The sequence below is a fragment of the Alnus glutinosa genome, chromosome 8 (genome assembly GCF_958979055.1).
Source record: "Alnus glutinosa chromosome 8, dhAlnGlut1.1, whole genome shotgun sequence".
Lineage (NCBI taxonomy): Eukaryota > Viridiplantae > Streptophyta > Magnoliopsida > Fagales > Betulaceae > Alnus > Alnus glutinosa.
The window spans coordinates 23,710,304-23,730,382 of record NC_084893.1 but is presented as its reverse complement, the minus strand read 5'-3'; the positions used below and the strand labels follow the sequence as shown (position 1 = coordinate 23,730,382).

The 20,079-nt window shown below is 32.7% G+C and overlaps 1 protein-coding gene and 1 long non-coding RNA gene across 2 annotated transcripts; one reads left to right on the top strand and one right to left on the bottom strand.

The window, feature by feature from the left end:
* Window positions 1–209: 209 nt before the first annotated feature.
* On the bottom strand, window positions 210–2,645 carry LOC133876256 (uncharacterized). The gene is made up of 4 exons (XM_062314538.1): window positions 2,098–2,645; window positions 1,505–1,950; window positions 820–1,315; window positions 210–675 (listed from the first exon to the last, which is right to left on the bottom strand). Exons 1-4 carry the CDS (start codon window positions 2,643–2,645, stop codon window positions 210–212), a joined length of 1,956 nt encoding a protein of 651 aa, XP_062170522.1.
* A 1,018-nt stretch (window positions 2,646–3,663) lies between these two features.
* Window positions 3,664–4,132, top strand: LOC133874673 (uncharacterized). Its single transcript, XR_009901346.1, has 2 exons — window positions 3,664–3,722; window positions 3,831–4,132. It is a non-coding gene; the product is annotated as an uncharacterized LOC133874673 (long non-coding RNA).
* Window positions 4,133–20,079: the final 15,947 nt, after the last annotated feature.

The following is a 20,079-nucleotide window of genomic DNA, read 5'->3' as shown; positions in this document are numbered from 1 at the left end:
TCATCTAACTATGCTACGCAAACCTGACTACATGAGTCATTCATTAAGTATCTTTAGCCCATCGAAATGCTCTAACTAGGGACGGAGCCAGAAAGTATTTTGAGCAGGGGCCAAGGCATTTTTGAACAAAAAAAAAAAAAAAAACTAAACAAAAGTAATTATAGAAAATAAGGGTTTCATAATACATCAAATTTAATCCAAAACACCTATCAAAATGGAACCCGCCGTTTTTTTAAATCCCGAAAATCATCTATGATTGAATCTATGCTAATTGTTGCAGCAATTTCTCTTTCAATGTACACCATTAAAGAATCCGTCAGAAACTCGTCTTCAATTTTGTTGCGAAGCCTAGTTTTGACAATATTCATGGCTGAAAATGCTCGTTCTGTAGTTGCGGTAGAAAAGGGAAGAGTAAGCACAAGTACAATAACTCGAAAAACAAGTTGGTAGATAGCTGATTTTCCGGTACTAACCAACCATTGGCACAATTCAGAAATATTTGACAATGCTTGAAAACTCGAATGTAGGACTACATTATGCTTATAATGGTTAAGTTCTATTTCCAACTGTTCCTTTTCAAGATCGGTAAAATCTTGAGGATAAAACTTGTTTACCAACTGACAAATATCATCAATTCTAAAAGATTCACGTGCAGCTCGAGGATCAAGAGCTGAGCTGAAAATAAGCAACTCCACTGCATGCTCACTAAATCGGCGATTTAATTCTTGCAATTGAGAATCTATAGAGGCACAAAAAATATCCACTCGATAATGTTGCTCGATTGTAAAGTCAGCTTGTTGATGGCGAGCTCGACCTCACCTCTCAACATAACGGGCATTCATATCTGGGATATCTATATTGCGTTTCTCGCAAAATGACTTCACATTGGTAAGTAAATCATCCCATTTATCATCTCTATATTGTTGGATATATGCTTTGGTAGATGAAACAAGATTCATGGCACTTAAAATGTCTTGAGATTTTGATTGCAATTCTTGACATAGATGATCAGTAATCTGCATCGTTTCTTTCATGAGATGCAAGATGAAAACAAATTCAAATGAAGTCATTACTTGATAAACTGAATCTGCTTCTGCTCGTTGTGAAGAAGTAGTTCCCACATCAATGATTTTAAGAATAACTTCACAAACTGGACTAAAAATTTTGATCAAGCTAGAAACTGATCTCAAGTGAGAACTCCAACGAGTATCTCCAGCCCGTTGTAAAGTACTAATTTGATTAAGTCCCCTTCCACTCTCAATCTCATTAATTTCAATCAGGTAAGCAATTTCAACAGTTTGAGAAATCCGCAATTCTTCAAATCGATTGCATGAGGCACAAACAATATTGACAATAGAATTCAAATTAGTAAAAAATTGATGAACAAGAATAACTTCTTTTGATGCCGCTACTAATGCCAATTGCAAACGATGTGCGAAACAATGAATGTAGTAGGCATATGGACAATCATTTGAAATCAAAGCTTGCAACCCATTCCGCTCACCTCGCATGTTGCTTGCGTCGTCATATCCTTGCCCTCGAATATTTTCAATGGCTAACTTATGTTGAGACAATACAAAATATATACCCTTTTGTAGGGTTAGTGCCGCAGTATTAGCGACATGAACAAGCCCAAAAAAACGTTCCCGCACAAAACCATCTTTGTCGACAAATCTTAAAACTATAGTCATTTGCTCTTTCATTGACTCATCACGAGCTTCATCAACCATTATGCAAAACTTTGCATTACTAATTTCTTTGCGAATTGCCTCCTTCAATCTGGTTGAAAAAATATGTAAAATTTCTTTTTGTATCATTGGTGATGTATAAGAGGCATTTTTTGGAGCTTTAGCTATCACTTTAGCAATCTGTTCATTATATGAAACCATTAAATTCAATATTTCAAGAAAATTTCCACGATTCGTTGAATCCACACTTTCATCCCGACCTCTAAAAGCAACACCTTGAAATGCAAGCACTCAAACAACATCAATCAAGGCTTTTAACTGCAGTCGATTGTTTGCAATTTGTTCAGAAGTGAAATTTTCAAACACATTTTGTATATGTTGAGATTGGTTCTTCAAGTCTTCGTATGACCTCTCAGCAATTCTGTGAAATGAATTAGGATCTTTTCCTATATGATTGAGAAAAGCACAATTTTTTCCATCTCTAACTTTCTTCCAATTCTTGAATCCATCTATAGTGAAAACACGTTGCGTAGGATGTCCAGATGGCTTATTAAAGAGAAAGCATGGTAGACAAAATGCTGCATCTGTTTCGCGCGAATATTCAAGCCATGAAGGAAATAGATTGAACCACGAAGGTTGAAAGCTACGAAGATAATTTCGATCTCCGGATTTTGGGTAGTCTGGGTGGATAAATTGGTACGGACCAACTTTAATGTAAGCTCGTCGAATTTCATCCCGTTGATTAACATTATACTCCCATATCTGACGACGCAATCCAGGATCAAACTCCAATGAACTAATATCAAATTCATTGACGTCAACTCTTCGAGATTTTTTAGAAGAATTTTCAGAAATTACGATATCAGAAGTTGGCGAAGATGCATCACCAACATTGGCATTTGAACTTTGTGTATTTTTTCTTTTGAAAAAGTCAAATATTGTATTTGGCTTTCCCATTATCTACAAATAAATTTACATGGTTATATTAGAGTCTTTAGAAAAGCAATAAAAAATATTTGTAAGATAGCAATTAACAAACTCAAATAAAAAACAAATTAAATACAATAGTTTTTACGTATTAAATTCTCTAATTAATTGTTTTGACTTATCAACTATAATAACCAATATTCTCAATATTTAATAACCATAATATCCAAATTATAATACCATTTATATTAGGAATTGAGCTTAGAAAACTAACCTCAAAAAGTGCGACTTGCGTAGAGTGGTTTCGCACTGCTTCTGTGTTGCGAATTAATTGTTGTTCTGTGTCGTAAAAATCAAATTAAATCAACAATTTCCAAAATCAAAATTTTATAATATTGTAAAGTAAAAACTAATAATAATAATAATAATAAAATTGTCAACGAGGCATTCAATAATCACTAAACAAACTATTTAAGCTATTTAATAATTCTCACCCTTACCAATTTTTCATTTTAATCAACCTATTAACTTTACTTGGACTACTTTTCTGATCCCCAACTTTAAACATTATTATAATTTATCAATAACACAAAGTAATCTCACAAATGACACAAATAATCAGTCTCACTCTCACTGTTCTCAACTTCTCATGGTAAAAGTAGCGGTTTTGAATTTTTGGTTTCTCCTAATTCTCTTATTGTGGATGTGAGATTTAAATTTTTTTGGGTAAATAAATTGTTTGAGCAATGCAAACATTTGTCCTAATTCTCCTAATTTTTTGACTTGCTCAGTTGCTTGTCCTGTTGTCCATCGATGCAGATGGAAAAAAATTGAAAAGACAAATACAAATTATGCATGACCCTTTTTTTTTCTTTTAAACACAAATTATATTTGTACATCAATACATGACTTGCTGTTGTCCATCCGTTCACTGTAGTAGATGGAGAAAAGTTGAAAAGGCAAACACAAATTATTATTATACAATTACATTTTTTTGTTTGACTTCCTTGCCTTTTCCTGACCTCTTCTTTTTCTTTTTTTGAGTTATCCTGACTTCTTCTCTTTCTTTAGTCTAGAGACTCTAGACTCTTCTAAATAGACTAAACAGTAAACTCTTCTTGTCTTCCTCTTCAACGTTAAGTTTTCTTTCTTCTTTTTTTCAGTTCTTCACGGTTTCACCATATATGACTGGAAAAAATGATTTTTTTTTTTTAGGGATTTCAGATTTGAGAACTTACAAAGCGATATTGTACTGGCTGGGCGATGGGTCTGTTGGCTTCGTGACTCTGGCAGTCCGTCCCTGAAATTTCCGGTGCAGTGATCGGTCGAATGGTCGCTTCATATGTAGGAGAAAGATGGTGAATCTAGAAGTGGTGATAGGCGAATTTGGTGGGTGTGGGTCGGCTAACAAAACTGTTAGGATCTGGAGGAGAGGGGTGGAGAAGACTAGAAGAGGTATTTTTGTTTGATGTTTCAGTTTTTTTTTATTTATTAAATAATAAATATTTTTGTTTTAAGTTGTTTGGTTTGGCTGTGTTGGAATTTGAAAGGGCACCGACGCCCTGTTAAGTGCTTGACGGCGCTGTTGATGTCTATAGCAATTTAGCAAATTTGTGGATTGTAGACTTGTAGTGGGTTTCTTTTTAGGTTTATTTGGTTAAGTCAAAAAAATTTAATTGGGTAAGGGCCAACAAAATTTGTTGAGTAGGGGCCAATGGGCTTGAATTTTTTTTTTTTTTTTTTTTTTTTTACAATTTTATTTTTCATCTGTATAAATTTTTTTTTTCAAAAAATTGGGGGGGGGGGGGGGGGGGGCAGGGCCCCTGCCGGCCCCCCCCTCCTCCGTCTCTGGCTCTAACCCAACAGTCTATCAAACTTGTTAATATGCAAAACACTAAGGTGTTTTACAATCGAAAAATAACTGCTTAAGTCCACAACTTATTAAGTAAATTATTACGAGACTTGTTATATAATGATTCTTAAATAACAAAACGTATTTCTTAAACTTTGGTAATCAAGAATGTTATGGATTTTGCAAAAATGGTAAGTGCTACCTTTGTTATTATACCAATAAAGAAAATATTTTTGAAATAGAGTAAGCATAATTTAAGAGACAATTCACATGTTATTTAATCTATAAATCATGCTAGTGGAAATTTTATACATAATTATACATAATCATAACTTTCTTCCATATGGTGTATTCGAGCTCTTAACCCCTTATTGAGAGTTTTTCACTGTCCCGAGTGACCTCTAGTACGACACCGATAACTCAGTGAAGCACGCATATTGTATCGCTAGTGGCTCGATCAAATTTAAACCTTAGGTGATCCACACTACTAACAATGTTGTCTATGTGATCACCACTCAAACATGGTTGTGTTGGTTACCTATAAAGCCATTGGATCTAAGGCCAAACAATAAACATAATTCTTTAGACCATAGTGTCAGGCCTTTATACCCATGTTCCTACCATCCGTACATGACGATCTACACAACATATGTTCAATTATCTTAACTCATTTATTAATTGCAATTATAATTGTTTGATGCAAACATTAGGCTCACAACATCGCATATACTAAAGAAGTTAATTGTTTTGTAAGTATTTACTTACCTCAAATGCTCATCCTAAATCCCGAACATCTTAATCTCCACATCACTGCAATTCGTACTCTAGTATTAGATATATATTATGTAACGACCCACCTTAAACGACACAATATTATTCTCTTTTGGCTCTCCTGAACCAAACTTTTCAAGAGGTCATCCGTTCAAGTATTACTCTCGTATAAGCATACTTAATTGCGAAATTTCGATAAGTTAATGACCATCACGACTTTAAAACGTATAGTGTCAAGAAAGATGCGAATAAACATATAAGCACATCCTCATTCTTATACCCAGTCGATGTGGGGCGTCACAATCACCCACTCTTGGAATCCAGCGTCCCCGCTAGCGACCCTTATAGAATTACCCTACTCTTGGCATCCCAATGAGTGCTCGCTAGTGACCCGCATGGGCTTGTGCACGCTCTCCCGACAATGGCTCTAATACAATTTGTAACGACCCACCCCGAACGATACAATATTTTTCGCTTTTCACTCCATTGAACCAGACTTTGTATGACGTCACACATCATGGTAATACTCTTGTATAAGCATGCTCAATTACAAAGTTCTGATAGGTTCATGATCATCACAGCTTTAAAGCACGTTGTGTTAAGAATGATGCGAATATAGGAGTAGAGCTATCGAGGGGCTTGGGGGGCCTGGCCCCTCCCAGGCCCCCCCAAGCCCCAAGATTTTCCAAAAAAAAAAAAAAATTAATGATTAAAATTTTACCCCTATTTTTTTTTTTTTAGTTTTGCCCCCCCAATATTTGTTTTTTTTTCAATTTGAGCCCCCCAAAATCCAAATCCAAATGCTGGCTTCACTCCTGATTGAGGATGTGCTTATATTTATATTCGCAGCGTATATTATATCTATAATGCATCCATGATGGCATTGTTAAATGATAAACTGTAACCTTGCACTGCTACATGTGATTTATATATAACTGAATTCACTACATGATAACTTGTCACTAGGAGTAAAAATGCGGGTGGATAATAACCGCCTGCATCCACTATTCGCACATAACTACTACCCTCATATGCGAATGCGGTTATCAAAATCCATTATCCGCATAAGCGGATAGCAATTTTAGGGTATGCGTTTGCGGTTAATAATCACATTCGCATTTTCTTTATATATATTTAATTAAATTCAATAAAACGATGTCGTTTTGAATTTGGTAAGTTTATGACCTTTAGGTTATGTCAGGTTTTTTTTCACTATCATCTCAAAGTCATACCTCACTACATTTTTTTTTTTTTCTTCTTTTCTTTGAGTAATCTAAATCCCGATTACTCTATGAGACAACAACCATCTATGGTTGATAATCGTGGATTGTATAACATGTGAAATCTTAATTTATTTAAACTTGTATATAGTAATAACCGCATTATTTAATGTTGCATATAGATTTAGATAGTAATTCAAAACACTAATTACCTCATATGCAGATAACGGATAATAACCACAGTAGTCGCGCGAATGCAGATATCACATTATGCAGATGCGAATACCTAAAAGTGATAACCGCATTATGTGGATACGGATAAAATATTGCTAATAACCGCAACCACATCTGCATATGCATTTGCACTCCTACATGTCACTGTGTGTATTATTACTCACTACGTCGTAGACTTACGCTTTTATATCTTCTACCTATGAAACACGTGTTGTTTTATAGTTGGATTACCTTTAAATGTCAAAATTGAGATAGACCTCGAGGTTGATGCAGGAGTTTACCGTAGTGACATCGATCCGGTTATGCTTGAGAACTGATTGCAAGATTCTGAAGATCACTCATAGTAATTAGTACTTTTTAGTGCTGCTGTAGGCTTAACATTTGATGCTTGATTGTATATTAATGTTTAGTTTTGATCTTTATTATCAACTATATGTATAGTTTGATTTCAGTTAATGTAATGACTCTTGCTTGATGTTCTGGTCTTAATTAATGTTGATAGAATATTTTATGTTTTCGCTATGTAGTATTCTATTTTTTAGAAGTAGAGATCCCTAAGTATTATTTCATACGGAATGAGACTGGGAGACGAACCGTGAAGTTAATAACCAGTTGATTAATTTATCGGGGGGTTACATATCTTAAGTCGATAAAATACACTTCTCGACACAACATTTTTGAACATAAGGCAAACGCCCTAGAGAAAATGCTGAGACTTCTTTTTCGGCATTCTTTTCCCCTATTAGCGTCGTTAGATAGCTTATTCTTTTTTTCTTTATATATGTATATATAACATTAAATAGAGATTTGTGAGGCCTTTAACCTTAAGAGGCCTACATCCACCATCCATGAAGCCCAGTAGAGTTACATCTTAATTATATTAACTTGAATAATATCGTACCATAATATGACTACAAAGAGAATATTTAATATATGATAATATGACAATGTAAATATAGTAAAAGGTGATAAGTAAAAAGTATTTTACCACGATTAATCGGAAAGTTTCTCTAGTTTAGAATCACACGGATGTTAAAATAAAAGAGCATATAGATGGTATTATTGGTTATTTGTTCTGCATTTATTAGTTTTTTAATCATATTTTTATCTATGATCTGATGGATTCAATCATTATTTTAATCGCAAGGAATGGTCTAAACTAAACCGGATATCTGTTCTGTTCTGATTTCCATTTGTTAAGATCTTTGTGGACTTATGAAGTATGAACACAACTAATGAATTAATTTAAGAGATAATTAATTTTTGTTTAAGATCTGTCCAACCCTGCCTTTAATTTGTGATTATCCAATTTTAATATTTGCAGCGCCCTTTTTTTTTTTTTTTTTTTTTTTTTTTTTTTACATATCCACACAAGAGGGGGGAGAGGGGATTCAAACTAGTGATCTCCGCTTCATGAGGCGTGGTCTCCAACCGATTGACATACCTCTTAGGGATATATTTGTAGCGCCCTTAAGTTGACATCGGTTTTAATTAGTAACTTAAGAGTATGTTTGGCTCAAGAAGATTTTTTATCTTGTAACTCAAAGAAAGGACAATCACAAGATATCTTGTCTGTAAGGGGTGTAGGTAATGTAGGTCCAAGTGTGTGGAATCCTCCGTCTCCTGGAGTGGTGAAAATCAATTGGGATGCTGCGGTAAATAAGAAAAATGGTTGTCTTGGTATTGGTATTATTGTTAGGGATTGTTATGGTTTGTTTCTTGGAGCTCGCAGTGTGTCCCAACAGTTAGTGGTGGATCCAAAAGGGGCAGAGGCAATTGCAGCTCTTCATGCGCTTATTTTTTGCAAGGAAGTTGGACTTTTTGATATTATTTTAAAAGGTGATGTGCTTCAGATTGTTACAAAAGTTAAGTCGAATATTTCTCCTAAGCATGGATCAGGTCATTTCATTGAGGGCATTCAAGTAGAGTTGGGCACTTTTAGATCTTCTTCCATTGTCCATATTAGGCGAGAAGCAAACTCAGTGGCACACGTTCTAACAAGGAATGCAGCCACCAATTTTGTTGATTTATTGTGGTAGGAAGATATTCCTAATAGCATTTCTGATATTGTTCTTAGGAAATTAGTTGTCCCTAAATCCTGATTTATAGAATCATTTGTTTTCTTGGTTCTCATTTATAAGATTGTTTGACTTTGTTTAAAAAATAAAAAAATAAATAAAGAGGGTATGTTTGGCTCAACGATTTTAACGGTTCAACAAGTGTTTTTAAATAAAATTACTAAAATATGAAAAATTTACGTTTTTGCATAGCATAAAAAGTATGGCAGTTTGAAAACATGAAAAATTCACATTTTTTTTAAAAAAATGTAAGCCAAACTGCATGTATTAAAACTACTAAACCAAACAAATACTAGTCTCAGGACTCGAGTCAATTAGTTAGGAACCCAGGCTAGCTAGAACTCCTAATTATTCAATTTGTGTCTCGGAAGGGCCAGGGAAAAATTGTTAGAGAGGTTAAAGAAAAGCAAAGGAAGATAAAAGAAAATTGATCGTTGAGTAATGTTATATATATTATAAAGAAAACTTCAATTATCATTTCTGATTTTTCATCACTTTTGCAATCATACTTATAAACTTTAAAAAGTATCAATTTAATATCGTATCTATCTTTCATTTTTATCCCTCCGTTAGGATTTTTCTTTAAACCCTGTAAAAATTTTTAAAATACTCATATTTTTTCTTTAAGAAAAAAAAAATCAAATATTAAGGCATTGGTATTTTTGCAAATTTCGTTAAATCTTTGCCCATAAAAAAAATTGAGGGGTATTTTATGAATTTTGACACACATCCGTTTGGATTTAATAGAAAATTGTAACGGAATGTTGAAATTGAAAAAAAAAAATAAAAAAAAAATAAAAAGAAAAGAAGAAGAAAGATGAATTCACTAAATTGACACGTTTTAAAGTTTAAAGATATAATTGCAAAAGTGATAAAAATTATGGGTGGTAAGTGAAGTTTTTCCTATATTATATTTTTATCTCACAAATGTCTTACAGATGTGATAGCTTCAACTAACTATTGGATCATTGTGAGATATTTGTGAGACTGGCAAATCAGTATTTGTTAGATAAAAATGTAATATATAGTATTACTCTACCGATAACCCATCATATTTGTTTGAGTATGAAAAAGAAAGTGATAATAATAATAAGGGAAAAATACAATTTAGCCTCCCAAACTACTAGTCATTTTCTGGATAGCCCCCCGAACTACAAGGCTTAAATTCTGGCATCCAAACAACCAAAACCTTTGAAAAAGAGGCAACTTTTGGCGAAATATCTCCATAGTACCCCTGCCACGTGTAATTTTTCAATTAAAAAATAATAATAATAAAAAATCAAAAAATTATAAAAAAGATTCAAAAAAAAAAGTCAAAAAATTTAAACAAATTTTTTAAAAAAAATTAAAAAATTAAAAATTAAAAAAATAAATAAACTCAAATTTTATTTCTTATTTTTTATTCTTTTTAAAGAAAGATGAGTGTTTGGAGTGGTGTTATTTCTCAATCGCGACCTGATCTTCCTAACACCTCTCCATCCACCGTCCGTTTTCAATGCCGCGATGATCGATTTTATAGCCCGACTCGACGAGTTGCGATTCATAATCGTCAACCTACTGGTCTCGATTGGGCTCAAGCTCACCCCGCTTTGGAAAATATCATCCACTTAAGAGAAAAGCTTGTAATCTTTGAGCCCCAGGTAGCTATTGGCCAACGTTTTGAGAGCAAAAAAATCACAGAAATGAAAATGGATATAAACATTGACAAACAAGGTCACGACCGTTGATTTCTTCGTTAGAAACCGATCGAGGTCTTCCACAACGATGATAGACTTGCTTGTCGTTTGTAATAAAACAAAATTCGGATTGGAATCGTTCATAACCTTTTAAAGATCAATATAATAGATATCAAATGATAGGAAATTAGCCATATTCGTGTTCGTTGAGACTGCAGGCATGCATCGTGCCCAACGACGATGCTGGAAAGAAGCAGTACGTCATCCGGTCGATCACAATATTTTTTTTTTAAAAGAAAAAGAAAATTTTAGTTTTTAATTTTTTTTGAGTTTTTTTTTTTAATTTGTTTTTTCAAATTTTATTATATTTTTAATTGAAAAACAACACGTGGTAGGGGTATTATAAGGATATTTCACCAAAATTAACATTTTTCAAATATTTTAGTAATTTAGGAGGTCGGAATCTAAGCCTTGATAGTTTGTGGGCTATCCAAAAAATAATTGGTAATTCGGAGGGTTAAATTATATTTTTCCATAAGAATAATAATAATAAAAAAGTCAACAAAATTCTCTTGAGAATAGCGGTATGGTGGTGATATATATTTTTTTGTTTAATTTAAAAAAAAAAATTGTTTTATATAGTAATTTTGTAGGCATACTTGTGATTTATTATTATTATTATTATTATTATTTTATATTATCATTCGGAATATCTACCCCACTACCGACAAACCAATCGCATGCGGTATGTTCAACTTGATCAATAATTACCAGAATCTAGTGGTCTCTATTTGACTTTATTATAAAAGCTGATGTAGACTCAATAATTCCCAGAATCTACTGCCTCTCATATATATGATCTTCCAGTTCCATCGTCGTAGCCTGAGAATGATCAAATCGTTTTTGGCCGTTGATCCTTATGTGTGGCACTGGACACAACCTCTAATTGTATAGTGGATTATTGCCATTGACACACCCTAGTATTGACTTCAACAAAAAGTAATGAATAATTGACGGCATAACTGCCTCTCTAATAAAAAGGTAGGAAGAAAGAATTGAGTCTTGCTTACGGTGAAAGTCTTTTTAATCTTTGTTCACGTGTTAAAATTATTATTTATTTTAAAAGTTTAAGTCCATAAAAGAAAATAAATTAAAGAAGAAATTTCACTTATTTTTTTAATTGTTATTTCTTTTCCAATGTCTCCCTAAAGTTTAAAACCCATCAATTTAGTATATCGTACTATTAATTTTTTGTAATGTCTTATTCTGTTATGGCTTGAGGTTAAATCAGATAGCGAAAAGTGTAAAATACCCTTTATACTCCTAAATTTTTTTATAAAATTTTAAATTTACCCTTATATATATATAAAAACAAAAACAAAGAAAAAACGTGACCTAATGGCGGGTCACGTACACTGTTGGGTCACATGAAGGGTGGGTTAGATCCACCCGCACCATTTTTTTTTCTTTAAGAAAAAAATCATGACATTTTGAGAATTTCACATCCCCTCCGTTAAGATTTAGTAGAAAATCCTAATGGATGGGAGACATTGCACAAAATTAAAAGTTTGATACACTAAATTGAAATGTTTTAAACTTTAGGAAGGACATTGCAAAAGATGTAACAATTAGGAGGTAAGTGAAGTTTCTCCTAAATACTCTCATTTTGTGTGTGGGTTCAAACTTCTCTTCAATAAATGAGGTCTTACAGTTACATGTGAAATATGTAATTGAAATGAGAGGTAAATTATTTAATTAGGGTTCGAACTCAAGACATCTATTCTAATACCATAATAAATAATCATTTATCTTCAAAACTTAAACAATAAAAAATAATAAATTTAATCATTAAATTAATATTTTAACACGAGACAAGGCATTGTAGTACCATCAACAACCACAAATTCTCAATGAGTTTCATGAAAAAATGAGAATGGTGTCCTGATTGAGACCCTCAAACACCCAAATCTTCACAAGATTTTCATATGATCTGAAGGAACATTTTATTTGTTTTTAGTACCATTAAACAAACAAATATGTCTTAATTTTCAAAGTTGATGACCTTAATTAGGACCAAAACAACATATATATATTTCATACGTTAGACCTAGCACCCTAACCATCATATATATATATATATATATATATATATATATATATATATATATATATATATACACACAGTTGACTTGTATAGAAGCCAAAGTTTTTGTATAAAATTGTGCTGTATCTTTAATTAATTTGATTATAGAACCTAGCTATGACCCTATGCAATTATATATGCGTGAACTTGGGCCAATCTCAACCTTTTAAGGGTCATCGTACCGACATAATGTTCATTCAACCACCAACAATAGACCAAGGTGGTATGCCTAGAGACAGGGTTTATTTGAAAGCAACATTTGCTGGCCGCGCGGCCGGATTGAAGTTGATCAACTCTCGCATGCACGAGTATTTGACGATCAGCGTGGAATTTTTGTTGTCGTCTTTGTTTCCTCCATAAAACCCTAGCTCCTTAGTTCATGAGCTTCTCTTAATTAGTTCACTATGAACATGTAAATATGTAATGCGTATGCATACTTTAATCTAGGGTTGGTTATCGACCCCTTCGCATCGGAAACCTAAGGAGGGTTGAAATTGAAAAAAAAAAAGGATTTCAGACTGAGCCGAATTTTGTCGAATTTCATGCATAGTAGAAAATTTTGGGTTGGCTTGAAATTTGGGTTTACTGTCTAGATGGGTCAAGCCTCTTTTCCAAGGTCGGTGTCACTGACCACCGCGCAGCGATCAAATTCAGGTTTACGAGGGTGGTTTTTACTTGTCTTAAAAGCTTAAGTTGATAAAAAATTATTGATGTAATCATTTAATTAATATTTGAAACTCCACTTTACGCGTGGGCTTAAACTTCCTCTTAATAAATGAAGTCTAACACATTAAATATTTAATTAAAATAAGAGGTGAATGACTGAACCAAGGTTCAAATTTATGGCATTTGCTTTTGCACTACAAAAAAAAAAAAAAAAAAAAAAAAAAAAATTCTAGACGGTTTAAAACAGTCCAGAATTGCAGAAAAACCGTCTGGAATTAAAACCGTCTAATTTATAATGTCGCTAAATGAATTTCTGGGCGGTTTGGGCAAAACCGTCTGGAATCCAAAAACAATTTTGGACGGTTTTTTATATTAATTAGTTTTTTTGATATTAAAACTAATTAATATGGTTTGATACCTTTTAAAAAAAATGATATGAACGTTTCATACGCTGGTCAGCGACAAAGAAGGAGAGAGGAAGAGAGATCCGGTCGGCGACAGAGAAAGAGAGAGAGGAAGAGAGAACCGGCCGGAATACGTGGTATTCTGGCCGGAACTCTCTCTGTATTCGGTCAGAGAGAGAGGCCAAGCGTGTGTTTCGGCTGGATCCAATCGGAAACCCAGATGACCTCGTCAGATCCAGCCGGAAACCCATGCACACTGGCGTGGGTTTGACAGATTCGACACTCTCTCCCGTCTTCCCGATCCCGTCGTTCCGTTCAGATCCCGTCGCCCATGTGAATCAATGAACCCAAAAAGGAAAGACCCTTTTGATCCAAAACAAACAAAAAAGTCACTGAATAGCAAAGCCTCAGGGCTGTCGTTCTTCCGGCTGGGGTTCACATTTTCGATGTGGGGTTTAGAGGGGATGGGTTCACATTTTGCTCTTCTTCTTCTCAATCCAAGTCATTTTCTTTAGACGTGTTTAAGCCGTTGATAGTGTTTTAATCTACAACTGAGGGTGTCAATCCGCGTCATTTGACTACCCTATGAATTTCAAGACGGTTTGAAACAAATTGTCCGGAAATGTAACTTTCTTCCAAACCATCTGAAAATTTACATTTGCATATGGTTTTTTTCAAACTGTCCATAATTAATAATTATTTTTTTTAATCTATGCGATTTTTGTCACCATTTTTTTTTTAATATCAATAATTCTAGACGGTTTGAAAAAAATCGTCTGGAAATGTAAATTTCCAGACAATTTGTTCCAAACTGTCTATAAATTTATAGACGATTTGATCAAAACCGTCTAGAAAAAAACCGTCCATAATTGTCATTTTTTTTGTAGTGTTAATACAATGTTAAATCATTACTTGTCATAAAAGCTTAAGTTGATAAGAAATATCATTTAATAGTATTTTAACATGCACTCATAAGAATTAGATCTATGACCTATACAGTGATAAAGGGCTTCCGGCGGTGGAGTTCGCAAGCCCTAACTCTGCCGAGGGGACCTCAAGGTTCAAGTGAAGAAGAAGGAGAATGTGTCAGCGGCGACAGTAGGGAGTGGTAAGTGGTAGAGTAGGGAGATTGGTGCAGGGACTAAGGGAGCAACGACAAAAATGAAATGAAAAAGAAGAGAATGACCCAAGGACTTGGGGTTTTTTGAAAAAAAAGTTTATATATGAAGAGAGCCATCAATTTAGGACTCTAATATTCAACGTTTCCAGCTATACTAGAAAGACACTCATATGCTAGCTGGATTACTAGCACAAGTGACAAAAAATCCACGTCCGATTAGGTATTTATCCTTGATGGATATGCTATTTCTTGAGCACGAAAGAAATAGACTTGTATTTCTCACTAGACAATAGAATAAAAAACTATACCATTGACGGTAGGAAAAGAGACAAAAGGACTTATGAATATGTTATTATATATAAAGTTGTAGCCACAACCTATGCCAACCATTTCCTTGCACTGTGATAGTAAAGCTACCATGTCTAGAGTATATAAAACATATAGTAAAGTGTACAATAGTAAGTCCATACACATTAGTCTAAGACAAGAATATGTTAGACAATTAATTTTTATATAGTAATTACAACCTAGTGTAGGTTGTGATATATAATAGGTTTCTATTTAAGTAAATCAATTTCAGTTTTATGCTTTTGTTATATTTTGGAGACAATTTACCAGCAACTTGATCAGAGACGAAGTCATAAAGTATTTTGGGTAGGGGCCAAGCTGCTAAGGCATGAATTACAAATATATTAAAATAAGGGTATGGGTCAAAGCATGAACAAGAAATATATTAAGATTGAAGATGAAATAAATATATAAAAATGAAAATTTTCAGATTTGACAAAAAAAAAAAATTAAACAAAAGAAAATATATAAAATAAATAAAACTTGTTTATCAATTGACAAATATAATCAATTCTAAAAGATTCAAGTGCGACTCGAGGATCAAGAGTCGAACCAAGAATAAGCAACTCCACCGCATGCTCACTAAACCGTTCCGTCTCTACTGTAGTGCTGTTGCATAAAACCGTCTAGCTTATTTCTCAAATAAGGTGTCAAGATGTAACATTGACTGGTTCTCGCTAGCCTAGAAATAGAAAATTAGGGACATCCTTGATTTACTTGTAGGCTCCGGTGGCACGTGTTAACCCATTTGATTGATATGGTCTAGAACTAGAAAATTAAGGATTTTTTTTAGGTTTAATTGGGAAAGGCAAATAATAATAATAATAAAAAGAATTAGTGAATATGGTCAAAATTTTTATTGGGTTGGCCACCATAATTTGTTGAGAATGGGCCAATGAGCTAAAAATATTGTTCTTTTTAGATTTTTTTTTTTTTTTTTTCCCAAAATTGAGGGGGGCGATGGCCCCTACGGCCCCCTCCCTCCGTCATTGAAGTTGATGGATAGCAAACTTTGATCAAGCGAAAAAAATATGGTCTTAAAGATAGCGATTCAACACGGCCAGGTACTTGTTGTTCATCGTTCTGAAAGGTGATCACGAGGGAGGGTCCACGTACTTGCTGTTCTGTTTCAAATTGTGTCCCCCGCTCCTGATGATGAACCAATGATCCTTTGACAACCTCGATCTGCCAGAGACATGCACGAACATGGCTATCGTAGAAATACCAAGTGCTTAATTCTTTGAATTTGTCTGCTGTCGGATGGGTTTTAGTCCAGTGGAGCCCCTCCCCTCTGCATTTAAGGCCCTTAAGGTTGTTCAACTAACCTTTATGGAGAACTTTTGTCTCTGCGACAAAAAAGAAAGAAAGAGGGCGATCCATATCCATATCATTGTCAAAAGACTTCTTCACTAATCCCATTAGCATATATGTATTGAATTATATATATATATATATATATATGTTTCATATATTGCAAAATTTGTTCTAAGTCCCTTTAATTTATGTCATTTTGAAATATATTTACCTTATAACTTTTTTAAAAAAAGAACGAAAAAAAAAAAGAGTAAAAACAAGTTAGAATTGTAATTTGAATTTTCTTAGAACCATTCATAAATCCAATCTTATTTATTCTAACGGCAAGAAATTTGGTCTTTAGCAACGTATGCAAAAGTAATCGCTAAGATTAGAAAATTATTTACTCTCAAAAAGGTCTTTAGCGACCATACTTTCAGCAACATAAAAGACGTCGCTAATATTAGAAAATTATTTACTCTTAGCAATGACAAATATGTAGGATTGGATCGACAATTTTTGACACGAATCTCAAACTCAACACAAAATTAAATGGTTAAGGTTGAGAAGTCTGAGACGTTTAATTAAATGAGTCAGATTAGGGTTGACTTATATAGTCTTATACCAAAGGATGGAACCAGGATTTAAAATGAGGGGGGACGAAACTAACAAATGAAGATCCTTAAGGGTAAAAATTTAATTTTAGGGGGGACAAACTCGTTAAAAAAATTATTATGAGAATTTTAAAAAAATTTACAAGTTTTTAAAAATTTTGGGGGGACAGAACTCAGAGGCAATTCCGCCCCTGCTTATACCCTTGTTTCGACACGACTAGAACTCAACACACGACATAATAGCATGCAATTTTTGACATGACTCATAAATCCGATACGAACCTAATACACAATTATAGGATTAGGGTTGATGGGTTTTATCCGTTTAATTAAATGTGTCGAATTATATTTGATATATATAGTCTTATACTCTTACTTCGAACCCAACACGCAAAAATGAATTATTACTCTTAAAAAAAGGTTGTCATTAATAACCTAGCGGGATTTTTTGCCACACACAAAATGTAGTAGAAAGATATTAGCGACGGCAAAGATTGTTGCAAATAGGAAAATATAAGCGACAACAATAGAGTCGTCGCCGATAGTATATATGATTTTTTTTTTTAAATATAAAAAAAAATGTTTAAAATTAATATTGGTTGGTCGCAAATTAAATGCCAAGACGAACGCATGGATGATAGGGCAAACAAAATTCTTTTTGGCAGCCCTCCTCTTTTTACTTTTTATTTGTGCGATGGCTTATTGTTCAACTAAAAAGGACAAAGATCGAACATCAACTAAAATTTGAAAAAGGTTTGCGTCTGACAAGGGGCAGGAAAATTTTGCCAATCTTTCTTGCTTCATTTTTCCAAAGAGTGTTATTAATTCAACAGTTTGTTGAATAGTCTGCCAAGCACGACTTGATGTTTCCAAGTTGCTTCATATTTTTATCACAAATAATGTCTGCAAATTTGCGATGACGAGGACGTTTGGATTTGCGATTATTTTTCAAAATTATGAATATTGAAAAAAAAAAAAATTATATTTGAAAGGTTTGAAGAATAAAATTCAAAATTGAAAAATAATGTTGGGTGATAGTGTTGTTTTTGAAAAGAATAGAGAAAATCATGCATCCAAATGGAGAAAAAGATCAAAGAGAATGAAAATTTAGTGGAGTCTCAACGCCGAGAAGAAAAGAAAAGTCGGGCCTTAAATAAAAGTTGTTTTATTATTCATAAACTCTATCTCTATTAGAGTGCAATAGCTCACTTAAATAGATTTAATGACTAAACCTAACCCTAATTTAGATACTTTGGGTCAAATCTTGAACTCTAGATTTGGATCAAGCATATATGGTAAATTCTTTGCAATGTATAGATCCATTATAAACTTGTGTATATGTACATGAGAGGCCATGAATGGTAAGACTCAAATTTAAGGGTATATCTAAGATAAATCCCTCCGTTAATACGCCTTTTTAAAATTTTTAAGTTTTTTTTTTTTTTTTTTTTTTTTTTTTTTTTTTTTTTCCTTCGAGTTTCATTGCATAAGTTTATCTCAAATTTGAAATATGTCATTTTGTGGAATTTTCATCCAAATTTGTACCGTCACATCACATTAAAATAATAATTAACTTTTTAATTTTACTAAAAAAACCTTTTAAAAAAAACAGAAACTCCTCGAGAGTAACAAGTCTGGCTTAGCCATAGGGTCACAGGCCACCACTAGCGGTGGCTAGCGGTTGGGTGCCCCTAAGGGGTTTTATTTGTTTACGAAATGACTCATTTCAAATGCGCAATAACTTATGCCGTGAAACTAGGGGAAAAAAATGTGGAATTCCAATAAAGTTATAATTTAAAATGCAATACTGAACTGTTGGTATTCAATTTTAAAACTTTTTTTTTAAAAAAAAAAAAAAAAAAAAATCATTTGACCAAAATGCATACTCACTACGATTTTACTAACATCCAGTAAATGTCCAATAAAAAAAAAAATGAATTAAAAGAAAAAAGAGAAAAAAAAATGAAGACAATCTGAATATCTTCTGTTTTAGGTTGCAATAGAAAAATCCATGTATACCAAGACCCATTTGAATTTGTAATTTTAAAAAATACGATTTATAATTAGTGATTTTAAAATATGTAATTTGAAAAAATAATTTTTAAAAATGCAGTTAAACATTTGACAGTTTGACCTTTAATATCACAAATTAACCGTTTAAAATTATGCGTTTTTAAAAAAGTATCTCATTGACTGCGATTTGAAAATGCAGTTTTATATGTTTTCAAATCATAATTTTTTAAAAATATAATTCTCAAACAATTTATTTTTTACGATTTAGTTTAAAATCATTTTTAAAAATCCACTCTAAATAACGAAAAAATATCCCAAAGCTAATTATTCCGTGAGATAAATTTGATTTGAACTTTTCACGTGGCACTTGATGCAGTGCACTAATTCTAAATGTACTATATATTTAAGAATTTATTTTTCTAATTTATTTTATTTGTGTGTAAAATATTTAGGAACAATTACTTAGTTTTAAATGAAATACTAAAGATTCAAGTACAATTATTATATCTGTCCTATAATTTTAAAATAAATTGCACTTTAAAGCTAACTGTTGGCAGTACTTTGATACTTGAAAAGACTGGTGAAAAAAAAAAAAAAACTTTTAATCATGAAAAAAAAAAATTCTAAAAATAAATATAATTTAGTAAAAATATTATTACTTTATCCGTCCTTTTCGTATTAAAATACTACTTGGTTTCACGTGAAGATTTCTTTTAATGTCTAAAAAAGACCTCAAGATTAATTTACCTGGATTTTCGATTTTTTTTTCTTTTTTTCTTTTTTAGCATGTACTCAACATAAATTCCAATGATTTTAGAGTTACTGATATATAGTATGTAATTAATAATTTTTTTTTTTAAAATTAACTTAAAATCAAAACCAAACTCTTGTCATTCTTTGTATCCTCCCAAAAGTCACATGACTCCTATAATTACCATTAAATTTGAGATGATTATTATTTTAAAAGTCATATGATATTTGAGAGGACATAAGAAAGACGAGTCTTATTTTTAACATTATTCGTGATATAGA

Coding starts and splice junctions, on each gene's coding strand:
- LOC133876256 (XM_062314538.1), bottom strand. CDS start 2,645: ATGGGAAAGCCAAATACAATATTTGACTTTTTCAAAAGAAAAAATACA. Junction 1,951..2,097: donor TTTCACAGAATTGCTGAGAG/GTCATACGAAGA, acceptor TGTTGCTTTTAG/AGGTCGGGATGAAAGTGTGG. Junction 676..819: donor AATGCCCGTTATGTTGAGAG/GTGAGGTCGAGC, acceptor GCTTATTTTCAG/CTCAGCTCTTGATCCTCGAG.